The sequence below is a fragment of the Myotis yumanensis genome, unplaced genomic scaffold, assembly GCF_028538775.1.
Source record: "Myotis yumanensis isolate MYYU_CA2020_CCGP unplaced genomic scaffold, mMyoYum1.0.hap1 SCAF_4, whole genome shotgun sequence".
NCBI lineage: Eukaryota > Metazoa > Chordata > Mammalia > Chiroptera > Vespertilionidae > Myotis > Myotis yumanensis.
Window position 1 is genome coordinate 107,047,848 of NW_027223755.1, and position 20,077 is coordinate 107,067,924.

The following is a 20,077-nucleotide window of genomic DNA, read 5'->3' on the forward strand; positions in this document are numbered from 1 at the left end:
GAGGGATTAGCATGAAGTATGCAAGGTAATGAAAAGCAAGGGTCTGAAACCAAGATTATATATCCAGCAAGGCTATCATTAAAAAAATAGATGGTGAAATAAAGAGCTTCCCAGACAAAAAAAGGCTAAAGGAGTTTATCACCACCAAACCAGCACTACAAGAAATGCTATAGGGACTGCTGTAATGAGAAGAGGAAATCATATATATATATATATATATATATATATATATAGAGAGAGAGAGAGAGAGAGAGAGAGAGAGAAAGAAAAATAGGCACACAGAATTAAAATGCCAATAAATAAGTACCAACCTTAACTGTAAATGGATTAAATGCTCCAATCAAAAGACATAGGGTAGCTGAATGGATACAAAAACATGACCCAACTATATGCTGTCTACAAGAGACCTACCTCAAGACAAATGACTCACACAGGATGAGAGTGGAGGAATGAAAAAAACTTTTCCAGGCAAATGGAAAAGAAAAAAAACTGGGGTAGCAATACTCATATCTGACAAAATAGACTTCAGGATGAAGACCATCACAAAAGACAACAAAAGTCACTACATAATACTAAAGGGATCGATCCAACAAGAGGATATAACCCTAGTAAACATATATGCACCCAATATAAGAGCACCTAAATATATAGAAAAACTTCTAGAGGACTTTAAGGGAGAGATTGACAGCAATACAGTTAGAGTAGGGGACTTTAACACCCCATTGACTTCACTGGATAGATCCTCCAGTAAAAGAATTAACAAGAAAACAGTGGCTCTAAATAACACACTGGATCATATAGATTTAATTGACATTTATAGAACACTTTAGCCCCAAGCTGCAGAATATACATTCTTCTCAAGTGCACATGGTCATTCACAAAGATAGATCACATGTTAGGACACAAAACAAGTCTTTATAAGTTCAAGAAGATTGAAATCATATCAAGCATCTTCTCAGATTACAAAGGAAAGAAATTAGAAATCAACTATAGCAGTGGTCAGCAAACTGCGGCTCACGAGCCACATGTGGCTCTTTGGCCCCTTGAGTGTGGCTCTTCCACAAAATACCATGTGCAGGCGCGCACGTACAGTGTGATTGAAACTTCATGGCCCATGCGCAGAAGTCGGTATTTTGTGGAAGAGCCACACTCAAGGGGCCAAAGAGCCACATGTGGCTCGTGGTCTACAGTTTGCCGACCACTGAACAATAGTAAAAACACTCAAAAACATTCAAGCACATGGAGGCTAAATAGCATATTATTTTTAAGAAATATACTTTTATTGATTTCCAAGAGGAAGGGAGAGGGAGAGAGAGATAGAAACATCAATGATGAGAGAGAATTATTGATTGGCTGACTCCTACATGCCTCACACTGGGGATCCAGCTCTCAATCAGGGCATGTGCCCTGGCTGGGAATTGAACCATGAACTCCTGGTTCATAGGTTGACGTTCAACCTCTGAGCCACACCAGCCAGGCTAAATAGCATGCTATTAAACAATGAATGGATTATCAATGAGATCAATCAATAAATAAAAACTTCTGGAAACAAATGAAAATGAACACACAACAACCTAATCTCAGCAAAAGCAGTCCTGAGAGTGAAGTTCATAGCACTACAGGCCTACCTCAAAAAACAAGAAAAATTAACAATAAACTACTTAACTCTACAACTTAAAGAATTAGAAAGGGAACAACAAGAAAAGCCCAGAGTAAGTAGAAGGAAGGAAATAATAAAGATTAGAGCAGAAATAAATGACACTGAGACTATACAAACCAACAAACAACATATCAATGAAACCAAGAGCTGGTTCTTTGAAAAGATAAACAAGATTGATGAACCATTAGCCAGACTCATCAAGAAACAATGGGAGAGGAACCAATAAAATAAAACCAGAAACGAAAGCAGAGAGGTAACAATTGACACCACAGAAATACAAAGGATTGTAAGAAAATACTATGAACAACTATATGCCAACAAGCTGGACAATATGGATGAAATGGAAAAATTCTTAGAAAAATACAACCTCCCAAAACTGAATCAGGAGGAATCAGAAAACTTGAATGGGCCAATAACAACTGATGAAATAGGAGCAGTAATAAAAAAAAAAAAACAACCTCTCAGCAAACAAAAGCCCTGCTCCAGATGGCTTCAAAGGGGAGTTTTACCAAACATTTAAAGAACTAACACCCATACTCCTCAAACTATTCCAAAAAATGCCAGAGGAAGGAACACTTTCAAGCTCTTTTTATGAGGCCAGCATTTTTCTAATTCCAAATAGACACTACAAAGAAAGAGATTTACAGGCCAATATCCCTGATGAACATAGATGCTAAAATCCTCAACAAAATATTAGCAAATTGCATCTAGCATTATATTAAAAAGATCATACACCATGACCAAGTGGGATTTATTCCATGGATGCAAGGCTGGTACAATATTCACAAATTAATAAATGTGATACATCATATAAGCAAATTGAAAGACAAAAATCACATGATCATATCAATAGAAGCAGAAAAAGCATCAACAAAATCCAACACCCATTTTAAAAAAATATATATATTTTATTGATTTTTTACAGAGAGGAAGGGAGAGGGATAGAGAGCTAGAAACATCCATGAGAGAGAAACATTGATCAGCTGCTGCTGCACACCCCCTACTGGGGATGTGCCCACAACCAAAGTACATGCCCTTGACCAGAATCGAACCTGGGACCCTTCAGTTAGCAGGCCAGCGCTCTATCCACTGTTCCAAACCGGTCAGGGACCAACACCCATTTTTGATAAAAACTCTCAGCAAAGTGGGAATAGAGGGAGCATACATCAACATAATAAAGGCCATATATGACAACCCTGCAGCCAACATCATACTCACTGGGCAAAAACTAAAACCATTTCCCCTAAGAACAGGAACAAGACAGGGATGTCTGCTTTTACCACTCTTATTCAACTTAGTACAGGAAGTCCTAGCCACAGTGATAAGACAAGCAGAAATAAAAGGCATCCAAATTGAAAAGGAGGAAGTAAAACTCTCATTATTCACAGATGACATGATATTATATATAGAAAACCATAAAGACTCCACCAAAAAAAGTACTAGATTTAATAAATGAATTTGGCAATGTAGCAGGATATAAAATCAACACTAAAAAATCAATGGCTTTTTTATACACCAATAACGAATTATCAGAAAGTGAAATTAGCTTGGCCAGCATGACTCAGTGGTTGAACATGAACCTATGAAGCTGGAGGTCACAGTTTGATTCCCGGTCAAGTCACATGCTTGGGTTGTAGGCTCAATCCACAGTGTGGGGTGTGCAGGAGGCAGCCAATCAGTGATTCTCTCTCATCATTGACATTTTTATCTCTCTCTCTCCTCTCCCTTTCTCTCTGAAATCAATAAAAAAAATTTTAAAAAGTAAGAAAGAAAAAAGAAAGTGAAATTAAACAAACAATCCATTGCAGCAAAAAAAAAAAAATTAAGATACTTAGGGATACACTTAATCAAGGAGGTAAAAGACTTGTACTCAGAAAACTACAGGAAAAAAGACAGAGGAAGATGTAAACAAGTGGAAGAATATACTGTGTTCATGGATTGGTAGAATCAAAATCATTAAAATGTTCTTACTACCCAAGACAATCTGCAGATTCAATACAATTCTTATTAAAATACCAACAGCATATTTCACAGATCTAGAACAAATACTCCAAAAATTTATATGGAACCAAAAATAGCCACACAATACTGAGAAAGAAGAACAAAGTTGGAGGAATCACAATGCTGAGATATCAAGTTATACTACAAAGCCACCGTAATCAAAACAGTCTGGTACTGGCACAAAAAAAGGTATTTAGATCAATGGAACAGAATAGAGACCCCAGATATCGGCCCACGTCATTATTCTCAATTAATATTTGATACAGGAGCATGAACACACAATGGAGTTAAGACAGTCTCTTTAATAAATGGTGTTGGGAAAATTGGACAGATAACATGCAAAAAAATGAAACTAGACCACCAACTTACACCATACACAAGAATAAACTCAAAATGGATAAAAGACTTAAATGTAAGTTGGGAAACCTTAAAAATCCTAGAAGAAACCATAGGCAGCAAAATCTCAGACATCTCTCATAGCAATGTGTTTACAGATACATCTCTTAGGGCAAAGGCAACTAAGGAGAAAATAAACAAATGGGACTACATCAAAATAAAAAGCTTCTGCACAGCAAAAGAAACCATCATCAAAACGAAAAGGGAGCCCACTGTATGGGAGAACATATTTGGCAATATACATCTGATAAAGGATTAATATCCAAAATATATAAGGAATTCATACAACTTAACAAAAGAAAGACAAACAATCCAATAAAAAAAATGGGCAAAGGACCTAAATAGACACTCCTCTAAAGTGGACATACAGGTGGCCAAAGAGACATATGAAAAAAATGCTCAAAGTCACTGATCATCAGAGAGGCAAGTCAAAACAACAATGAAGTATCACCTCACACTTGTCAGAATGGCTACCATCAACAAATCAATAAATGACAAATGTTTGCAAGGATGTGGAGAAATGGGAAGCCTAGTACACTGCTGGTGGGAATGCAGACTGGTGCAGCCATTATGGAAAACAATATGGAGTTTCCTCAAAAAATTAAAAATGGAACTGCCATTAGACCCACTGGTTCCACTTTTAGGAATACATCCTAAGATATCAGAAACACCAATCAGAAAGAATATATGCACCCCTATGGTTATAGCAGCACAATTTACAATAGCTAAGATCTAGAACAGCCCAAGTGTCCATTAGTAGATGAATAGGTAAAAAAATCTGTGATACATTTACACCATGGAATACTATGGAGCAGTAAAAAAGAAGGATCTCTTACCCTTTGAGACAGCATGGAGGGACCAGGAGAATATTATTGTTAAGTGAAATAAGCCAGTCAGAGAAAGACAAATATCACATGATCTCACTCATATGTGGAGTTTAATGAACAAAATAAGCTGGTGAACAAAATAGATCCAGAGACATAGAAACACAGAACAGACTGTGGAATCTCAGAGGGAAGGTGGGGAAGAGTGGGTGGGTGGGAAGAGGTCAATCAAAGAACTTGTATGCATATATGCATAATCCATGGACACAGAGAATAGGGTGGTGAAGGTCTGGGTTGGGGGAAAGGGGTCAATGGGGGGAAAATGGGGCAAATGTAATACTTTCAACAATAAAGATTTAATTTAAAAAAAGGCAAAATAAGCATATAAAAATGCATGTCTTTTAAATTATATTGAAAACAAAATGTGGAGTGACAAATCAAAGCTAAAATAATACTAGCTTTTAGACTAATGGTTTAAAAATGTAGAAAACATGTTATACACCATTGTTACAATAATACTAGCTTTTATAATTGCATGTATTTACCTTTAATGAGATATATATTTCTTCATATCACTTCAAGTTACTGTCTAGTGCAGTGATGGCGAAACTTTTGAGCTCAGTGTGTCAGCATTTTGAAAAACCCTAACTTAACTCTGGTGCTGTGTCACATATAGAAATTTTTTGATATTTGCAACCATAGTAAAACAAAGACTTATATTTTTGAAATTTATTTTATATGTTTAAATGCCATTTAACAAAGAAAAATCAACCAAAAAAATGAGTTCGCGTGTCATAGGTTCGCCATCACTGGTCTAGTGTCTACTTTCATTTCAACCTGGAGCACTCCCTTTAGCATGTCTTTCAGGGCAGGTTTAATGGTAATGATTCCCTCTCAGGTTTTATTTATCTGGGAATATCTTGATTTCTCTCTGACTCTCTTTTAAAAAAATATCTTGATTGATTTCAGAGAGGAAGGGAGAGGGAGAGAGAGAGATAGAAACATCAATGATGAGATAGAATCACTGATATGCTGCCTTCTACACACCCCACACAGGGGATTGAGCCCGCTACCCGGGCATGTGTCCTGACCAGGAATTGAACCATGGCTTATTGATTTATAGGTTGATGCTCAACCACTGAGCCATGCTGGCCAGGCTCTCCCTCACTTTTGAAGGACAGTTTTGCCAGGTATAGGATTCTTGGCTGACATTGTTTTTTTCTTTTTTTTTTTTTTTAAATTAAATCTTTATTGTTCAGATTATTACAGTTGTTCCTCTTTTTTCCCCCCATAGCTCCCCTCCACCAGTTCCCACCCCACCATCTGCCCTTACCCCTGCCACTGTCCTCATCCATAGGTTGTATGATTTTTGTTCAGTCTCTTCCCGCACCCCCCACACCCCTTCCCCCCAGAGAATTGTCAGTCCACTCCCTTTCTATGTCCCTGATTCTATTATATTCACCAGTTTATTCTGTTCATCAAATTATTTATCCTCTTAAAGGATACTTTTCAGCATTTCATATAATACTGGTTTGGTGGTGACGAACTCCTTTAGCTTTTTCTTATCTGTGAAGCTCTTTATCTGACCTTCAATTCTGAATGATAGCTTTGCTGGATAAAGTAATCTTGGTTGTAGGTTCTTGCTATTCATCATTTTGAATATTTCTTGCCACTCCCTTCTGGCCTGCATAGTTTCTGTTGAGAAATCAGCTGACAATCATATGGGTACTCCCTTGTAGGTAACTAACTGTTTATCTCTTGCTGCTTTTAGGATTCTCTCTTTGTCTTTTGCTCTTGGCATTTTAATTATGATGTGTCTTGGTGTGGTCCTCTTTGGGTTCCTTTTGTTTGAGGTTTTCTGTGCATCCTGGACTTGTAAGTCTATTTCTTTCACCAGGTAGGGGAAGTTTTCTGTCATTATTTCTTCAAATAGGTTTTCAATATCTTGCTCTCTCTCTTCTTCTGGCACCCCTATAATTCGGATGTTGGTACGCTTGAAGTTGTTCCAGAGGCTCCTTACACTATCTTCATATTTTTGGATTCTTTTTTCTTTTTCTTTTTTTTTTATTGCTAAAAGTATTACAAAGGGTATTACATATGTGTCCTTCCCTCCCCCCTTCCCCACCCTTGACAATCCCAATTCTTTTTTCTTTTTGTTTTTCCGGTTGGGTGTTTTTTGCTTCTTCATATTTCAAATCTTTGACTTGATTCTTGGGATCCTCTAGTCTTCTATTGGGTCTCTGTATAATATTTTTTATTTCAGTCAGTGTATGCTTAATTTCTAGTTGGTCCTTTTTCATATCCTCGAAAGTCTCACTAAATTTATCGGCAGTTTCTAGAAAATTCTTGAAAAACCTTTTAAGTGTGGTTTTGAACTCTATATCCAGTAGTTTGCTTTCCTCCATTTCTGTCATTTGTGACCTGTTTCTTTGTCTCTGCATTTTGGCTGCTTCCCTGTGTTGGTAGAGTGGCTTTGTGTACTAGGTGTCCTATAGGGCCCAGTGGCTCAGCCTCCCCAATTACCTGAGGTGGACACTCTTGGTACACCCCTTTGTGGCCTTTGTGCACAGTCTTATTGTAGGTAAGCCTTGATTGTTGTAGGTAACACTGAGAGGAATTGACCTCCAGGCCAATTGGCTGTGAGAATCAGCTGTGGTTACGGTGGGAGAACTTCTGTGCTGGAGACACCCTTCTTGAGCAAGACTTGCTTCAGTGGGGCTTTGCCTGCTCACTGAGTCAGCCCCCTCAGTGTGTCCCTTATGGATCTGAGGAGTTGTAATCTGGATGGTCCACTCTGACCACTGGGTATACTGGCTCTTGGATCTCTAAGGAGGTGCTAATTTAGCCTCTGCCTAAGGCTACCCGGCAGGAGCTATGGAGAGATCTGCAGATTCCTTTTCTTTGTTTGGAGTTTGGAGGTGCCTAGATGAGTCCCAGCTGTGAAGCAATGCAAGCTGCTGTAGGGCTTTGGGCCTTCTTTTTGGATGTTCTGGGTCTCTCTGACCCAGCTGCAGTTTGTTAGGTAATTTTCAGATTGCAAAGGGCTAGGGCATTCACATGCAAAACCCTCTGCGCACAGCTTGGGTGGGGCAGGGTCTCAGGGAATCAACACGGCGGAGCAAACAGCTATGGTGATCCTCAGCCCTGCCCTAAGAGGACCCGGGTCTTACTGTTCCGAGGTAATCACTGCAAGCGCCTCTGAGAGAAAGCCGCCCTCAAGTTCTGCCCGATGCCAGACAGTCCTGTTTCTCCCTGTATGAGTCTGGGTCTCCAGAGACTCGCCTGGAACTGGAGTTCAGAGCAGTCGGGAGCTTGAGACTCCCTCCCGATTGAAAAAGACAGCCGTGTCCTCAGTTGCCGGCCCTTTCTGCGTGCGCCTCCGTACCTCTGCACTTTACTTCCACACTGCACCTCCTCTGCGTTTCAGTGTGCTTTTCTCTGTCCTTCTAGTTGTAGAATTTCCACTCAGCCAGCCTTCCTGTGGTTCTGGATGATGTCCATTTTGTCTTTTGGTTGTTTTTTTGAAGTGGTTGTGCGAGGCAGCAATTTCTGGTGTTTACCTATGCCGCCATCTTGGTTTTCTCCGACATTGTTTTTCTTTTAGCACTTTGTTTTTTTTTTTTTTATTTTTCGCTTAAAGTATTACAAAGGGTATTACATAAGTGTCCTTTTTTCCCCCCCACCCTTGACAAACCCCTACCCTCCCTTACCCCCCAGTGTCTTATGTCCATTAGTTATGCTTATATGCATGCATACAAGTCCTTCGTTCTTTTAGCACTTTGAATATATCATCCCATTGCCTTCTGGTCTCCAAAATTTCTAATGAGAAATCTGATTGAGGATCCCTTGTATGTGATGATTCACTTTTTCCTTTCTGCTTTCACGACTCTCTCTTTGTTTTTGTCTCTCAACAGTTTGATTACAATATGTCTTGGTATGGGTCTCTTTGACTTCATCTTACTTGGAGTTTGTTGGGGTTCTGTAATATTTATACTTATGTTTTTCATAAAATTTGGGACGATTTAAGCCATTATTTCTTCAAATGATTTCTCTGACCCTCTGTCCCCCCCTCTCTTCTTCTGGCACTCTCACAATGTATATGTTAGTCTGTTTCATGGTCCCTTAGGCTCTTTTTACTTTTCTCCAATCTCTTTCTTTCTTTCTTTTTTTTTTTTCATACTCAGTAACCTCAATTGTTCTATTTTTAATTTGTCACACTCACTTTTTGGAATGCTCAAATCTGCCTTAGAATCCCTTTTGTAAATTTTTCTTTATTTTCTTTTTTTGTTTACACAATAAAACTTATTAGCATAAAACAATAATTTGAGGAGTCCTGCTCACAGACAGCAACTATAGTGGCTCCCCTTCCTGTGGGTTCTGTTGGAGAGGGAGGGGATAACATCCTTAATCTGTCCGATCTCTATTCCTGATCGAGCAAGGGCTCTGAGAGTTGATTAGGCCCTGGCTCAGGGGTGTGAATCCTATTTATTCCTGCAGCCTTGAGTTTATGTGGAGGCCAGTGATGCCCAGGTGTTTGCACCTCTGAGTCACATTCTAAGCAGCCAACATGGCAGAATATGGAGAGGAATAATCTCATTCAGCCTTTACCTTCATCCTACCAGTCACATGGCAGATGGTTGCCTTATCAGAAAGATCAGTGACATGGGCAAAAGTATCATTGAAGACTGCAAAGATGTGGAGAAGACTAAATATATTTTATTCTTCAACCACCTACAGTTTGAGGCTGATGACCTGTTCTTCCTTCTTTTCCTCCCCCTTGCAAGGTGCCATGTCTGTGTGTCTTCTCCAGACTCCATCACCAGAAGAATATTTTATTTCATTTAAGTAACTTTCAGCTCTAGAATTCCTTTTGGCTTCTTTGTAGGTATTCCTTTTATTGATATTTGTATTTTGTTCTTACATCATTTTCTTGACTTTCTCAATGTCTCCCTTTTTTGAGCAGCTTTAAGAGAGCTGTTTTAAAGTCTTTGTCTAGTAGGTCTGCTATCTGGTCTTTCTCAGGAATATTTTCTTTTATTTTCTTTTCCTTTGAATATACCATAATTTCATTTTTCTTTGTATGCCTTGTGATTTTTTGTTGTTGAAATAAGATATTTGAATCTAATAATATACTAATTCTGGATATCATATTCTTCCCCTTCCCCAGGGTTTGCTGTTATTTGTTTTGTTTTACTTTGCTTTTTTTTTTTTTTTTTAAATTGTTATATGCTGACTCTGTGTTAGGGATTAGCCTGAGATCTTATGGTCTTAAGATCTTAGGGTAGGTGTAGTTTACTTCTTAAATTCTTTTTTTTTTTTTTTTTTTTATAAAATATATTTTATTAATTTTTTACAGAGAGGAAGGGAGAGGGATAGAGAGTTGGAAACATCGATCAGCTGCCTCCTGCACGCTCCCCACCGGGGATGTGCCCACAACCAAGGTACATGCCCTTGACCGGAATCGAACCCGGGACCCTTCAGTCCGCAGGCCGACGCTCTATCCACTGAGCCAAACCGGTTAGGGCAACTTCTTAAATTCTTGTGTATGCTTTTGAATGTACTAGGTCTTAACTGTCTGGCTCCCAAAAGGGTGGGGGGAGAGAAAAATGAAAGAGGGGAACAAATACACCAGTCATTTAATTCTCTTGAAAATTGCTTCACCCAGAGGTGAAAGAACTTTTACAATGGAGGCGGGGGCAACAATGGCTGCCTGCCTCTGTGTTTGGATCTCTGAGATAAAAGGTTGTAATCAACAGAGCACTGAGCCCCAATATTTTGGGGATGGGGTCGTACTGCCTGCTCTGGTTTCTGCAAGCTGCATGCAAACTGCTGTTGGATTGCATGCAGAGCTTCCTGACATGAGATTGGGGGGCGTGGGGATTGGTAGCTGCTACAGTGCTAAACGCTGACATAGACTAAAATTAATTTTGAAGAGACTCCAGAGCTCCTAAATAGTTACATCAGACTATTCTGCTAGTACAATTGCTGTCTAGGTGGGAAGAAGGACTCCTGGTGCTTCCTAATTTCCCCAGAATTCTTCCTCTAAATCAATTACTTATTTCTTGGGAGGGGGTGGTTTCTATTGTGAACCAGGCACTGTCCTGTGCACTGGAAATAGAGTGATGAGCAAGACAGACAAAAAAAAATCTCTGCTCTCATAGAGCTTATATACTCTGGTAGGGAAGTCAGACAATAGATAAACTAAATAAACACAATAGAACTTCATGTAAGCGCTGTGAAAAAATATTTGAGTATCTGTAGCAGACACTGTGGTTGCCCCATTTATGTCCCATCAGTGTTCAACATTCTTTTTTAAAGTTTTATTGATTTCAGAGAGGAAGGGAAAGGGAGAGAGAGATAGAAACACCAATGATGAGAAAGAATCATTGATCGGCTGCCTCTTGCATGCACCCTACTGGGGTTTGAATCCACAACCTGGGCCCCTCACCGGGAATCGACCTCAATCACTGAGCCACTCTGGCTGGGCAGGGTTCAACATTTTTCTGCAAGCTGGCCTGGTTTCTAGCTTCCAGTAGTACCTGCAACTGATTGTCTGAGGGCTCTTTTTGGCCCCTGGAGCCTCCTCTGCCTGGGTGCAGGGCAGGCTGGTAGCACCAGAGAATGAAGGCTTCACCAGAGAGCACTCCTTAACTAAGAGCTGATATGAGTTGTGGGTAAGAATCTGGCCCCCTTTCCCGTCACTCAGGAGGATAATGCTGAGGCTGGCTTTCAGAGTTCCTTAATGATTTGAACTCCACAATTGGAGTTACTCCTTGGTAGTAACTCGTTTCATCACACATCTTTTATGGGTTCCTTCCTGTCTTCTCTTCCCCACCAGTGTTTCCCCAAATAAACTACTTGCACTTGAATCCTTGTCTCAGGTCCATTTGTAGAGGAACACAAGCTAAGATTTTTATCAAGAGTAGGGGGAGGGGTTGGGTGGAAGGGAATGACTGGAAGCCTATAGGTAGGTGCCCACCTGTCATCACCTGGTCAGGTGCACACCCCCTTGTTGGTCATTGAGAAAGGCTCTGCAGTTGGATAGCCGTTCTGAGACTTTTTCCTGGGCCTTTACACATAGTGGGCCCTGGGCAAGGAGGACCACAGTGTCTGAGCAATAGCAGCCTCCTGTGGTGATCAGAGTGTAAACGCTTTTACCAGAAAACCCCCGGCTTCTCCACTAAGCTGCTCCTCACACCATGGGGTGTCCTCTCATCCTGGGCCCACGGCCTTATTCCTCTTTCCTCGGCCCTTTTCCTGCGAACACACACAGGTACTCTGTTTTAAACTATTCACTAGTGCTTTTCTTTTCTTTTTGATCATAAAATTCCTTCATCTTTTTTTGTATAAAAGCTTTAAATACTAAAGATATGTAGGAGAAAACTAAAATCAGCCAGTAGCAGACTCAAGTTGACTACAGACTCTTTAACGCACCTCCCATTGAGATGTGGATCTGTGTTCCCTCTCTTTGACGAGCTCTGGATGGCTTGACTAATAGAATACGGTGGCGGTGACTCTGTGATGGCTTCCAGGTCAGAACCTTAAGAGACTGGAAACTTTCAATTCTTGTCTCTTGGAGCGCTTGCTCTTAAAATCTAACCACGGTGCTGTGAGAAGCCCAGGACGCAGAGGTCACTCGTAGGTACTCCAGGTGACAGCCCCGACTGAGCTCCCTGTCTGCAGCACCAACTGCTGGCAGTGCGAGCGACCCATTGGGAACGTCTAGCCCGACGGAACCTTGGATGACTCCAGCCCATCACTATCTCACTGCAACGTGAGATCCTTCAGTGGGAACTTTGAGGCCAGACAGTCCCCAGGACCATGAGACAATAATAAGCTGCTCTTTTAAGTCGCAATAGTTAGGATAAATTCTTAGAAGTGAAAATTCCTGGGCAAAGGGTTTGAGTTATTTTTTTTTTTCGTAAACAAAGTAATATAGGTCTCTGTGTCTGAGCTGTCCTTATTGATGGCTACCAAGGAGGGCAATTCTGGCTGAAGGGTGCTCCTGTCTCCTTGGGCAGGGGGGCAGGGCATTTTGCAAAGCGTGCTTTCAGGGAGACCCAGGGGGTGGCCTCCCACACTTGGGTGGTCTGTGTTAATGTGCAGAACACACGTTCCAGGAGGCAGGCCCTGAGCCTACTTGGCTTGCTTTTCACAATGCTTTCACAAGCCTAGAAGCTGGTGGGCAAACAACACGTTGGAAATAGTGACCTTTCTGGTTTGGGCTAGGAAGCTAGTGGTTGGGGGGAGGGAGCTGAGTGTGGCCATAGGAGGGAGGTCAAGAAGGCTTTGTACTAACTAAGCCCCCGCCCTCTTCCTTTGAGTCTCTAGCATATTTCTGCTTCTACTACTTCTCTTTTTATGTCCTTCCTGGCTTTGGTGATGCCCACAGTCACAGGGCTCCTGCTCCCTCCAGCCATGACTCGCCCAGTCCTTCTCTTAACAGGTGAGCCCTGGGGCTGGGGGAGGTGCTTAGGGTGAGGAGGAGGGGAACTTATGAGTCTGCGAGTAGAGAGAAGGGGTGCAGAATATCAAGGGGTCAGATTGGGGAGAGACAAAGAGGATTTGGGGAAGGATAAGAGATTCACCAAGGAGCGGAGAGTAGAGCTAGACCAAGATGAGACGAGCAGAGAAGACTGGATGAAGGACTGAATCCGCAGGCTGTGCAAGGGGGTCTGGCTGGCCCCTCTGCTGCCCAGAGGAGGAACCTGAGACTAGGGAGGTGAAGGGTAGCACAGAAGGTATTGGATGCTCTTCTCAGGGTGTTTCTTCTTGGGTCCCCCCTCACCACCACTTTGCCTCCAGTTCTGTTTTCTACGGACCCAGGTGTAAATGTTTGTGGAATGACGGATGGATCAAATGATTTAAGTTTGTTTTCTTTTATGCCTGTGTTTTGTGGCGAATGAGCCAAAAACCGGGAATGAAATGCTTGAGAGTTGCATGGGAAGGAAATTGCCTAACTGAGATTTAGGAACTTGATCTTGGGCAAATCAGCAGGGTGGGAGCATAGGGTGGGGCTCAGAGAGGGGCGGGAAGCACCCCGCCTTGGTGGGCTAGGCCAGGGCTCAGCCACTGAGGTCTATGGGCATAAGGCAAGGGTTCCACCGACGACGTGTATGGCCTGTGAGCCTTGGGTTGCAGATGGACATTTATAATTGGTTCATGCTCGGGAACACTAATTTAATCCCAGTGAAGTGAGAAATGTCATCTCCCCCAAAGAATTCCCTTTGTGTCATTAGCAAATTTGTATAACAAAAAGTGTACTCCTTATTATATTTTGAATCTCCTCAATGAAAAATTTGTGGGAATGCATTTGCTCTCTTGTATATAAGTACCTACCTATATAATACTTTATATAAGTACATAATATACTCTACTTGCCTGTGGGCCCACAGAGCCTAACATTTTTACTGTCGGGTCCTTTGTGGGAAAAGGGTGCTGAGTTCTGGCCCAGGCTCTCAGAGCTGCATGTGGGAGCCCCACATCTCCGTGCTGGGTGGGGGTGAATCCCACAGGAAGACGCACGGAGCAGGAGGACGAACTGCTTCCTTCACTATGTCCTTCTCTCTTCCTGACCCTCACCCTCTGTTTTCCCTCCAGCCTTGGCCTTATGTCATGGGTTCAACCTGGACACCGAAAACCCCGTGATCTTTCAAGAGAATGTGAGGAGCTTCGGGCAGAGCGTGGTCCAGATTGAGGGGTCCCGGTAAGGGCCACCGTGGAGCTCCCTGCCTCCCACACTTTCCCTCTAAGATGCATCCCTGAGAACCCCTCCCCCCCCATTTCCTTTGTTGTTGTTTTTTTGTTTGTTTTTCTTGCTTTATTTCCGAATAGTTAATCCCGAAGAGTGTGATAGTGAAAAATCTCCCGCACTCCTTTCTCCCAGTTCCTATCCCAGGAGGGTTTAAACATTTTGTTCCCAATTACAGTTTACATTCAATGTTATTTTGCATTAGTTTCTGGTGTACAGCATATACCAGCACAGAGGTTAGACAATCATATACTTTATAAAGGGCTTTCCTGATATTACCAGTGCCCACTGGCACCAATCACAGTTATTACATGTCTCTGTGCTGTACTTTACATCCCGTGACTGTTCTGCATCTACCAACTTGTATTTACTCTCTTTACTATTTCTAGCTAGTCCCTCACCCTCCTGCCCCTCTGGCAACCATTAGTCCGTTCTCTGTTTCTATGAGTCTATTTCAGTTTTGTTTGTTTCATTGTTTTGTTCTTTAGATTCCACATGTAAGTGAAATCATATGGTATTTGTCTTTCTCTGACTGACTTATTTCACTGAGCATAATGGCCTCTAGGTCCATCTATGCTGTCGCAAATGGTAGGATTTCATTCTTCTTTATGGCCAAGTAATATTCCATTGTATATATGTACCACAATTTTTTATTCACTGGTCTATTGATGGGCACTTGGGTTCTTCTAGAGCTTGGCTATCATGAGTAAATAATGCTGCAATGAACATAGTGGTGCATATATTCTTTTGAATCAGTATTTTGGGTTTCTTCTGACTTATACCCAGAAATGGAATCGTTGGTCATAAGGCAACTACATTTTAAATGTTTTGAGGACCCCCCTCCATACTGCTTCTCACAGTGGCTGCACCAATTTACATTGCCAACAGCAGTGCAGGAGGGCTCCCTCTTCTCCACATCCAGGCCAACACTTGTCACCTGTGGGTTTGTCGATGGTCGCCATCCTGACAGGTGTGAGGTGATATCTCACTGCAGTTTTAATTTGCGTTCCTCTGATGGTTAGTGACGTTGAGCACCTTTTCATGTCTACTGGGCATCTGTGTGTCCTCTTTAGAGAAGTGTCTATTCAGGTCTTTTGCCCATTTTTAAATTGAAGAAAAACATTTTTTTTGGTATTGAGTTGTATGAGTTCTTTATAAATTTTGGATATTAACCTCTTATCACATGTATCATTGGTGAATATGTTCTCCCATTAAGTATGTTGTGTTTTCATTTTGTTGATGGTTTCCTTTGCTGTACAAAAACTTTTTAGTTTGATGCAGTTCCATTTGTTTATTTTTTTCTTTTGTTTCCCTTCCCTGAGAAGATATATCAGTAAAAATATTGCTATGAGAAATGCCAGAGATCTTACTGCCTATCTTTTCTTCTAAGACATGGTTCTCAACCTTGGCTGCACATTAGAATCACCTGGGAATCTTTTTAAAATCCTGATTTCTGAGCCACATCCTCTGGAAATTCTGTTTCTTTGTTACTAATGTTGTGGCCCCCCCCCATAACAAAGAAACAGAATTTCCGGAGGATGAGGCCCAGAAATCAGGATTTTAAAAAGATTCCCAGGTGATTCTAATGTGCAGCAAAGGTTGAGAACCACTCTTCTAAGACTTTATGGTCTCGAGTCTAACATTTATATCTTTAATCCATTTTGAGTTTATTCTTGTATATGGCATAAGAAGGTGGTCGAGTTTCATTTTTTTGCATGTATCTGTCCAGTTTTCCCAACACCATTTATAGAAGAGACTGTCTTTACCCCATCGTATGCTCTTGCCTCTTTGGCAAGTATTAATTGACCATAGAGGCATGTGTTTATTTCTGGGCTTTCTATGCTGTTCCATTGATCTATGTCTGTTTTTATGCCAGTATTAGGTTTTACGCTGCCGCAAGGAAAAACCGTGAGTCCAATCAGAGACCAGATTAAACAGGCTTTATTGGGAGCACACGGGCGGGTTCACCAGCTCGGAGAGGGAAGCTGGAGAAGCCGCGCCAGACTGGAGCAGGGGCAAGTTTTTATGCTGGCAGAAATTGGTGGCAGTGGGGGTTTCCCAGGGTCAGGTGAAACCTGCGGTCTGTCCTGCAGTTTTGGCCATTTCCAGGAGCCGTTTGTCCGGCAGGGACTTTCCACCAGGGTAGGGCAGTTTCTGGACGTCAGTGTGGTGAGGTCAGTTTTTCACCGGCCCAAGAGAGGGAGGGGGTCTTTTCGCTCCCGGGGCAGGGTGCCAGCGAATACCGGACAGCCAGTACTATGTTATTTTGTTGTTAAATGATCTTTAAAAAAATACGTTTTTATTGATTTTACAGAGAGAGGGAAGGAGAGGGATAGAGAAATAGAATCATTGATCGGCTGCCTCCTGCATGCCATGCCCCACACTGGGGATTGAGCCTGCAACCTGGGCCTGTGCCCTTGATTAGAATCAAACCTGGGACCCTCCAGTCCACAGGCCGATGCTCTATCCACTAAGCCAAACTGGCTAGGGCTGCTTGTGGATTTTAGGGGGGGGGGGCAAGAGAGAGAAAGAGAGATAGAGAGAGAAGCACTGAGGTGAGAAGCATCCATTTTTGCCTTCTGTACGTGCCCCAACTGGGAATCAGATCCATAACCTTTCAGGGCACAGGACAACCCTCTAACGAACTGAGTCCCCCCCCCCCCCCCCCCCCCCCCCCGCCCTCCCTTCCCCAGGGCAAGAGAAACTTCATTTTTGACTGAGCTCAGACTTAGAGGTAGGAGCTCTCAGGCAATCTGTTTCTTACGTTTTCCTGTGGCCTCCCTCCTCCTCTTGGCTAAAAGTTTAGCATATTCTGCGGCCTCTTGGTTATTTTTAGGGCGCTGCTTCTTCAGAGCAGTACGCCCACGTCTGTGTCACGGGCTGCGTGGCAGGCCACGTGGGTAACAAGATGCTGACTCGTGGGTGCTTTGGTCCTAGTTCTTAGCTTCTCTGTGGAGGGCTGCCTCACGGCACCCTACTGGACAGCATCTGCTCCAGAGATGGAAACGCTTGTGGGTTCTGCTAGCTCTTCCGGGCCCGGGCATGAGGCACAGCAGCATCCATGAGACCAGCAATATCCTTCTCCCCTTCTCGTACAACGACCAGGTTGGGAGCATGGCGTCCGCAATGCAGCCCCAAACAGCGGTGACTTTCTCTCTCCATCCTCCTTGGTCTATAACAGGAACGCCTCTCACACGGCAGCGGGCCACTCGGCCACGGCAAGACACCCTGCTTCACGGGGAACCTTGTTTGTAGTTCCCACCACTGACTCCGACCACATAACCCGTCCAGCTTCTGTGGCCACACGCTTCTCACAAAAGGCAGAAGTTTGCGGCCATCGCCCAGGTCAGCGAGCAGAATGCTGGCAGCCGGTTACTGGGAAACAGATGCCCAGCTTCGTGCTGAGCAGCCGCCGCCTCTGGGTGCCACGAGAAGAGCGAACTGAACCATTTTTAAATAACCTATTTGGTGTGTGTCCTTCCCACGCTGAGATTTAAAATTTCCCTTTTTCTTTGTTGAGCGTCCTGTCCCTAGGAATTGGAGAACCTGTGTGGATTGGCTCCCACTCTCCCCCGGGGGCAGGACTTCTTCCCTGGCCTTCTTCTCTCTCCATGTGTCCATTTCCTCGGGTTCCTGTGGCGATCTGTGCCCAACTCTCCCCGCAGGGTGGTGGTGGGAGCCCCCCAGGAGATAAAGACCGCCAACCAGACGGGAGGCCTCTACCAGTGTGACTACAGCACGTCGGCCTGTGAGCCCATCCAGCTGCAGGGTGAGCCCCGCCCCTCCCTAAGCCCGGGCCCTCCTGTGCATATCCCTGCACTTGCCAGGCATTCCCTTTGCTCCCTTTGTTCTGGGGGGAGGGTCTGTGGTTGGGCCCCGGGGGTCAACTCCCAGCCACTCCCAGCCCAGGCACCCTCAGGCACTCCTTTCATATTCTTTTCCCATGACCGGTGCCCCTTGACCTGCCAGCCTGTGTCTCCCGGGTCGAGGTGACCCCTGTCCAGCTTCTCCTCAGGCCCTTTCCTCTCCTGAATGTGACCATGCCCATGCCTGTCCTCTCAGTGCCCCCGGAGGCCGTGAACATGTCCCTGGGTCTGTCTCTGGCATTTGCCACCAACCCTTTCCGGCTGCTGGTGAGTCGCCCCTGGGTCACGGGAGTGTCTGAGGGGAGGCGTGCAGACCTGGTGTCTTGCAGAGGATGGAGATGATGGGGTAAAAGGACAGGAAGCAGGGGACAGCCCCTCCTACCTGCCCCCTGCCTTCCAGGCCTGCGGCCCCACCCTACACCAAACGTGCAAGGAGAACACCTATGTGAACGGCTTCTGCTTCCTGTTTGGATCCAACCTGCGGCAGCCGCCCCAGAGGTTCCCAAAGGCCCTCAGAGGTAGGCTGCGCTTCGTATAGAGGGGAGATGGGCAGCAGAGGCTGGAGGCAGGGGCAGCGCTGGACTGGGGACCACTCGTAGTCTGTAGCGTGACTTAGAAGTCTGGGTGTAGAAGGTTGAGAGAGAGAGAGAGAGACAGACAGACAGACAGACAGACAGACTTTGGCGAAGTGCTAGGGTCTTGCACTTCAAGAAAAGTCCTGCGATAGCCGCTCATCTTTGTAAGGTGATATTCCACACATTGTCCTTACAGGAAGTGCCTTAGTCTCCTGGCCAGAGCTCTGAAGCTTTAGGTGGTGAGGCCCTGCCCACCTCTCCAGCTTCTCTGCCATCCCTTCCCTCAGCCGCTGTGCTCTAGCCACACCGGCTGTCTTTCTTCTCCAAGAACCACACAGAACTGCCCCTGCCTCCAGGCCTTTGCACTTTCCATTCCTTCGGCCTGGTGTGCTCTTCCCCAAGAGCTCAGCTGACAGCCACTGTCGTAATTTCAGCTCCAATGCCCCCTCTCCAGAAGCCTCCCCAGTGCCCTTCCAACCATCCCCGTGTGACGCCTGCCACATCGCCCTAACTACTGTTCTCACGTCTGCATTTCCATTTTCCACGTGCTTCTCATCTGTCCTTTCTTCTAGAATGTCGGCTCCAGGATAGCAAGGATGTTGCCTAGCTTGTTCACTGCTCTGTGCTTTTGTATTTATTGCTTCATAATAAATTTCCCCTGAAAGTAGCAGCTAAAAGCAACAAGATTCATTATCTTGCAGCTTCAATGCATCAGGAATCTGGGCGTGCCCCAGCTGGGTGCCTCTGCCTTAGGGTTGCTCATGAGATGGGAGTTAAGTTGTCACACCAGAGCTGTCGTCTCATCTGAAGGCTTGACTGGGAAAAAGCCACCTCCAAGCTCACTTCAAGGTTGTTGCACCGAGGCCTGGGTCCTCACTGGCCGATGGCTAGAGGCTTCCCCTAGCTCGTCACACGGACCTCCACCGCGAGCAGCGCACACCATGGCAGCTGGCTTCCCTCAGGGGTGGGTGGATAAAGATGGAGAGAGAAGAGAGCAGGCACCC

General features: G+C 43.9%; 1 protein-coding gene and 1 pseudogene across 1 annotated transcript in view; one reads left to right on the plus strand and one right to left on the minus strand.

Moving 5' to 3' along the window:
- Positions 1–9,218: 9,218 nt before the first annotated feature.
- Positions 9,219–9,681, minus strand: LOC139009547 (small ribosomal subunit protein uS11-like; annotated as a pseudogene).
- Positions 9,682–13,263: 3,582 nt separating this feature from the next.
- The window catches only part of ITGAM (integrin subunit alpha M), a 52,232-nt gene continuing 45,418 nt past the window's right edge, over positions 13,264–20,077 (plus strand). Inside the window, exons 1-5 of the mRNA XM_070413620.1 lie at positions 13,264–13,327; positions 14,482–14,587; positions 18,298–18,401; positions 18,695–18,765; positions 18,899–19,016. Coding sequence (XP_070269721.1) covers positions 13,264–13,327; positions 14,482–14,587; positions 18,298–18,401; positions 18,695–18,765; positions 18,899–19,016 — 463 coding nt within the window. The remainder of the gene's footprint in view (positions 13,328–14,481; positions 14,588–18,297; positions 18,402–18,694; positions 18,766–18,898; positions 19,017–20,077) is intronic.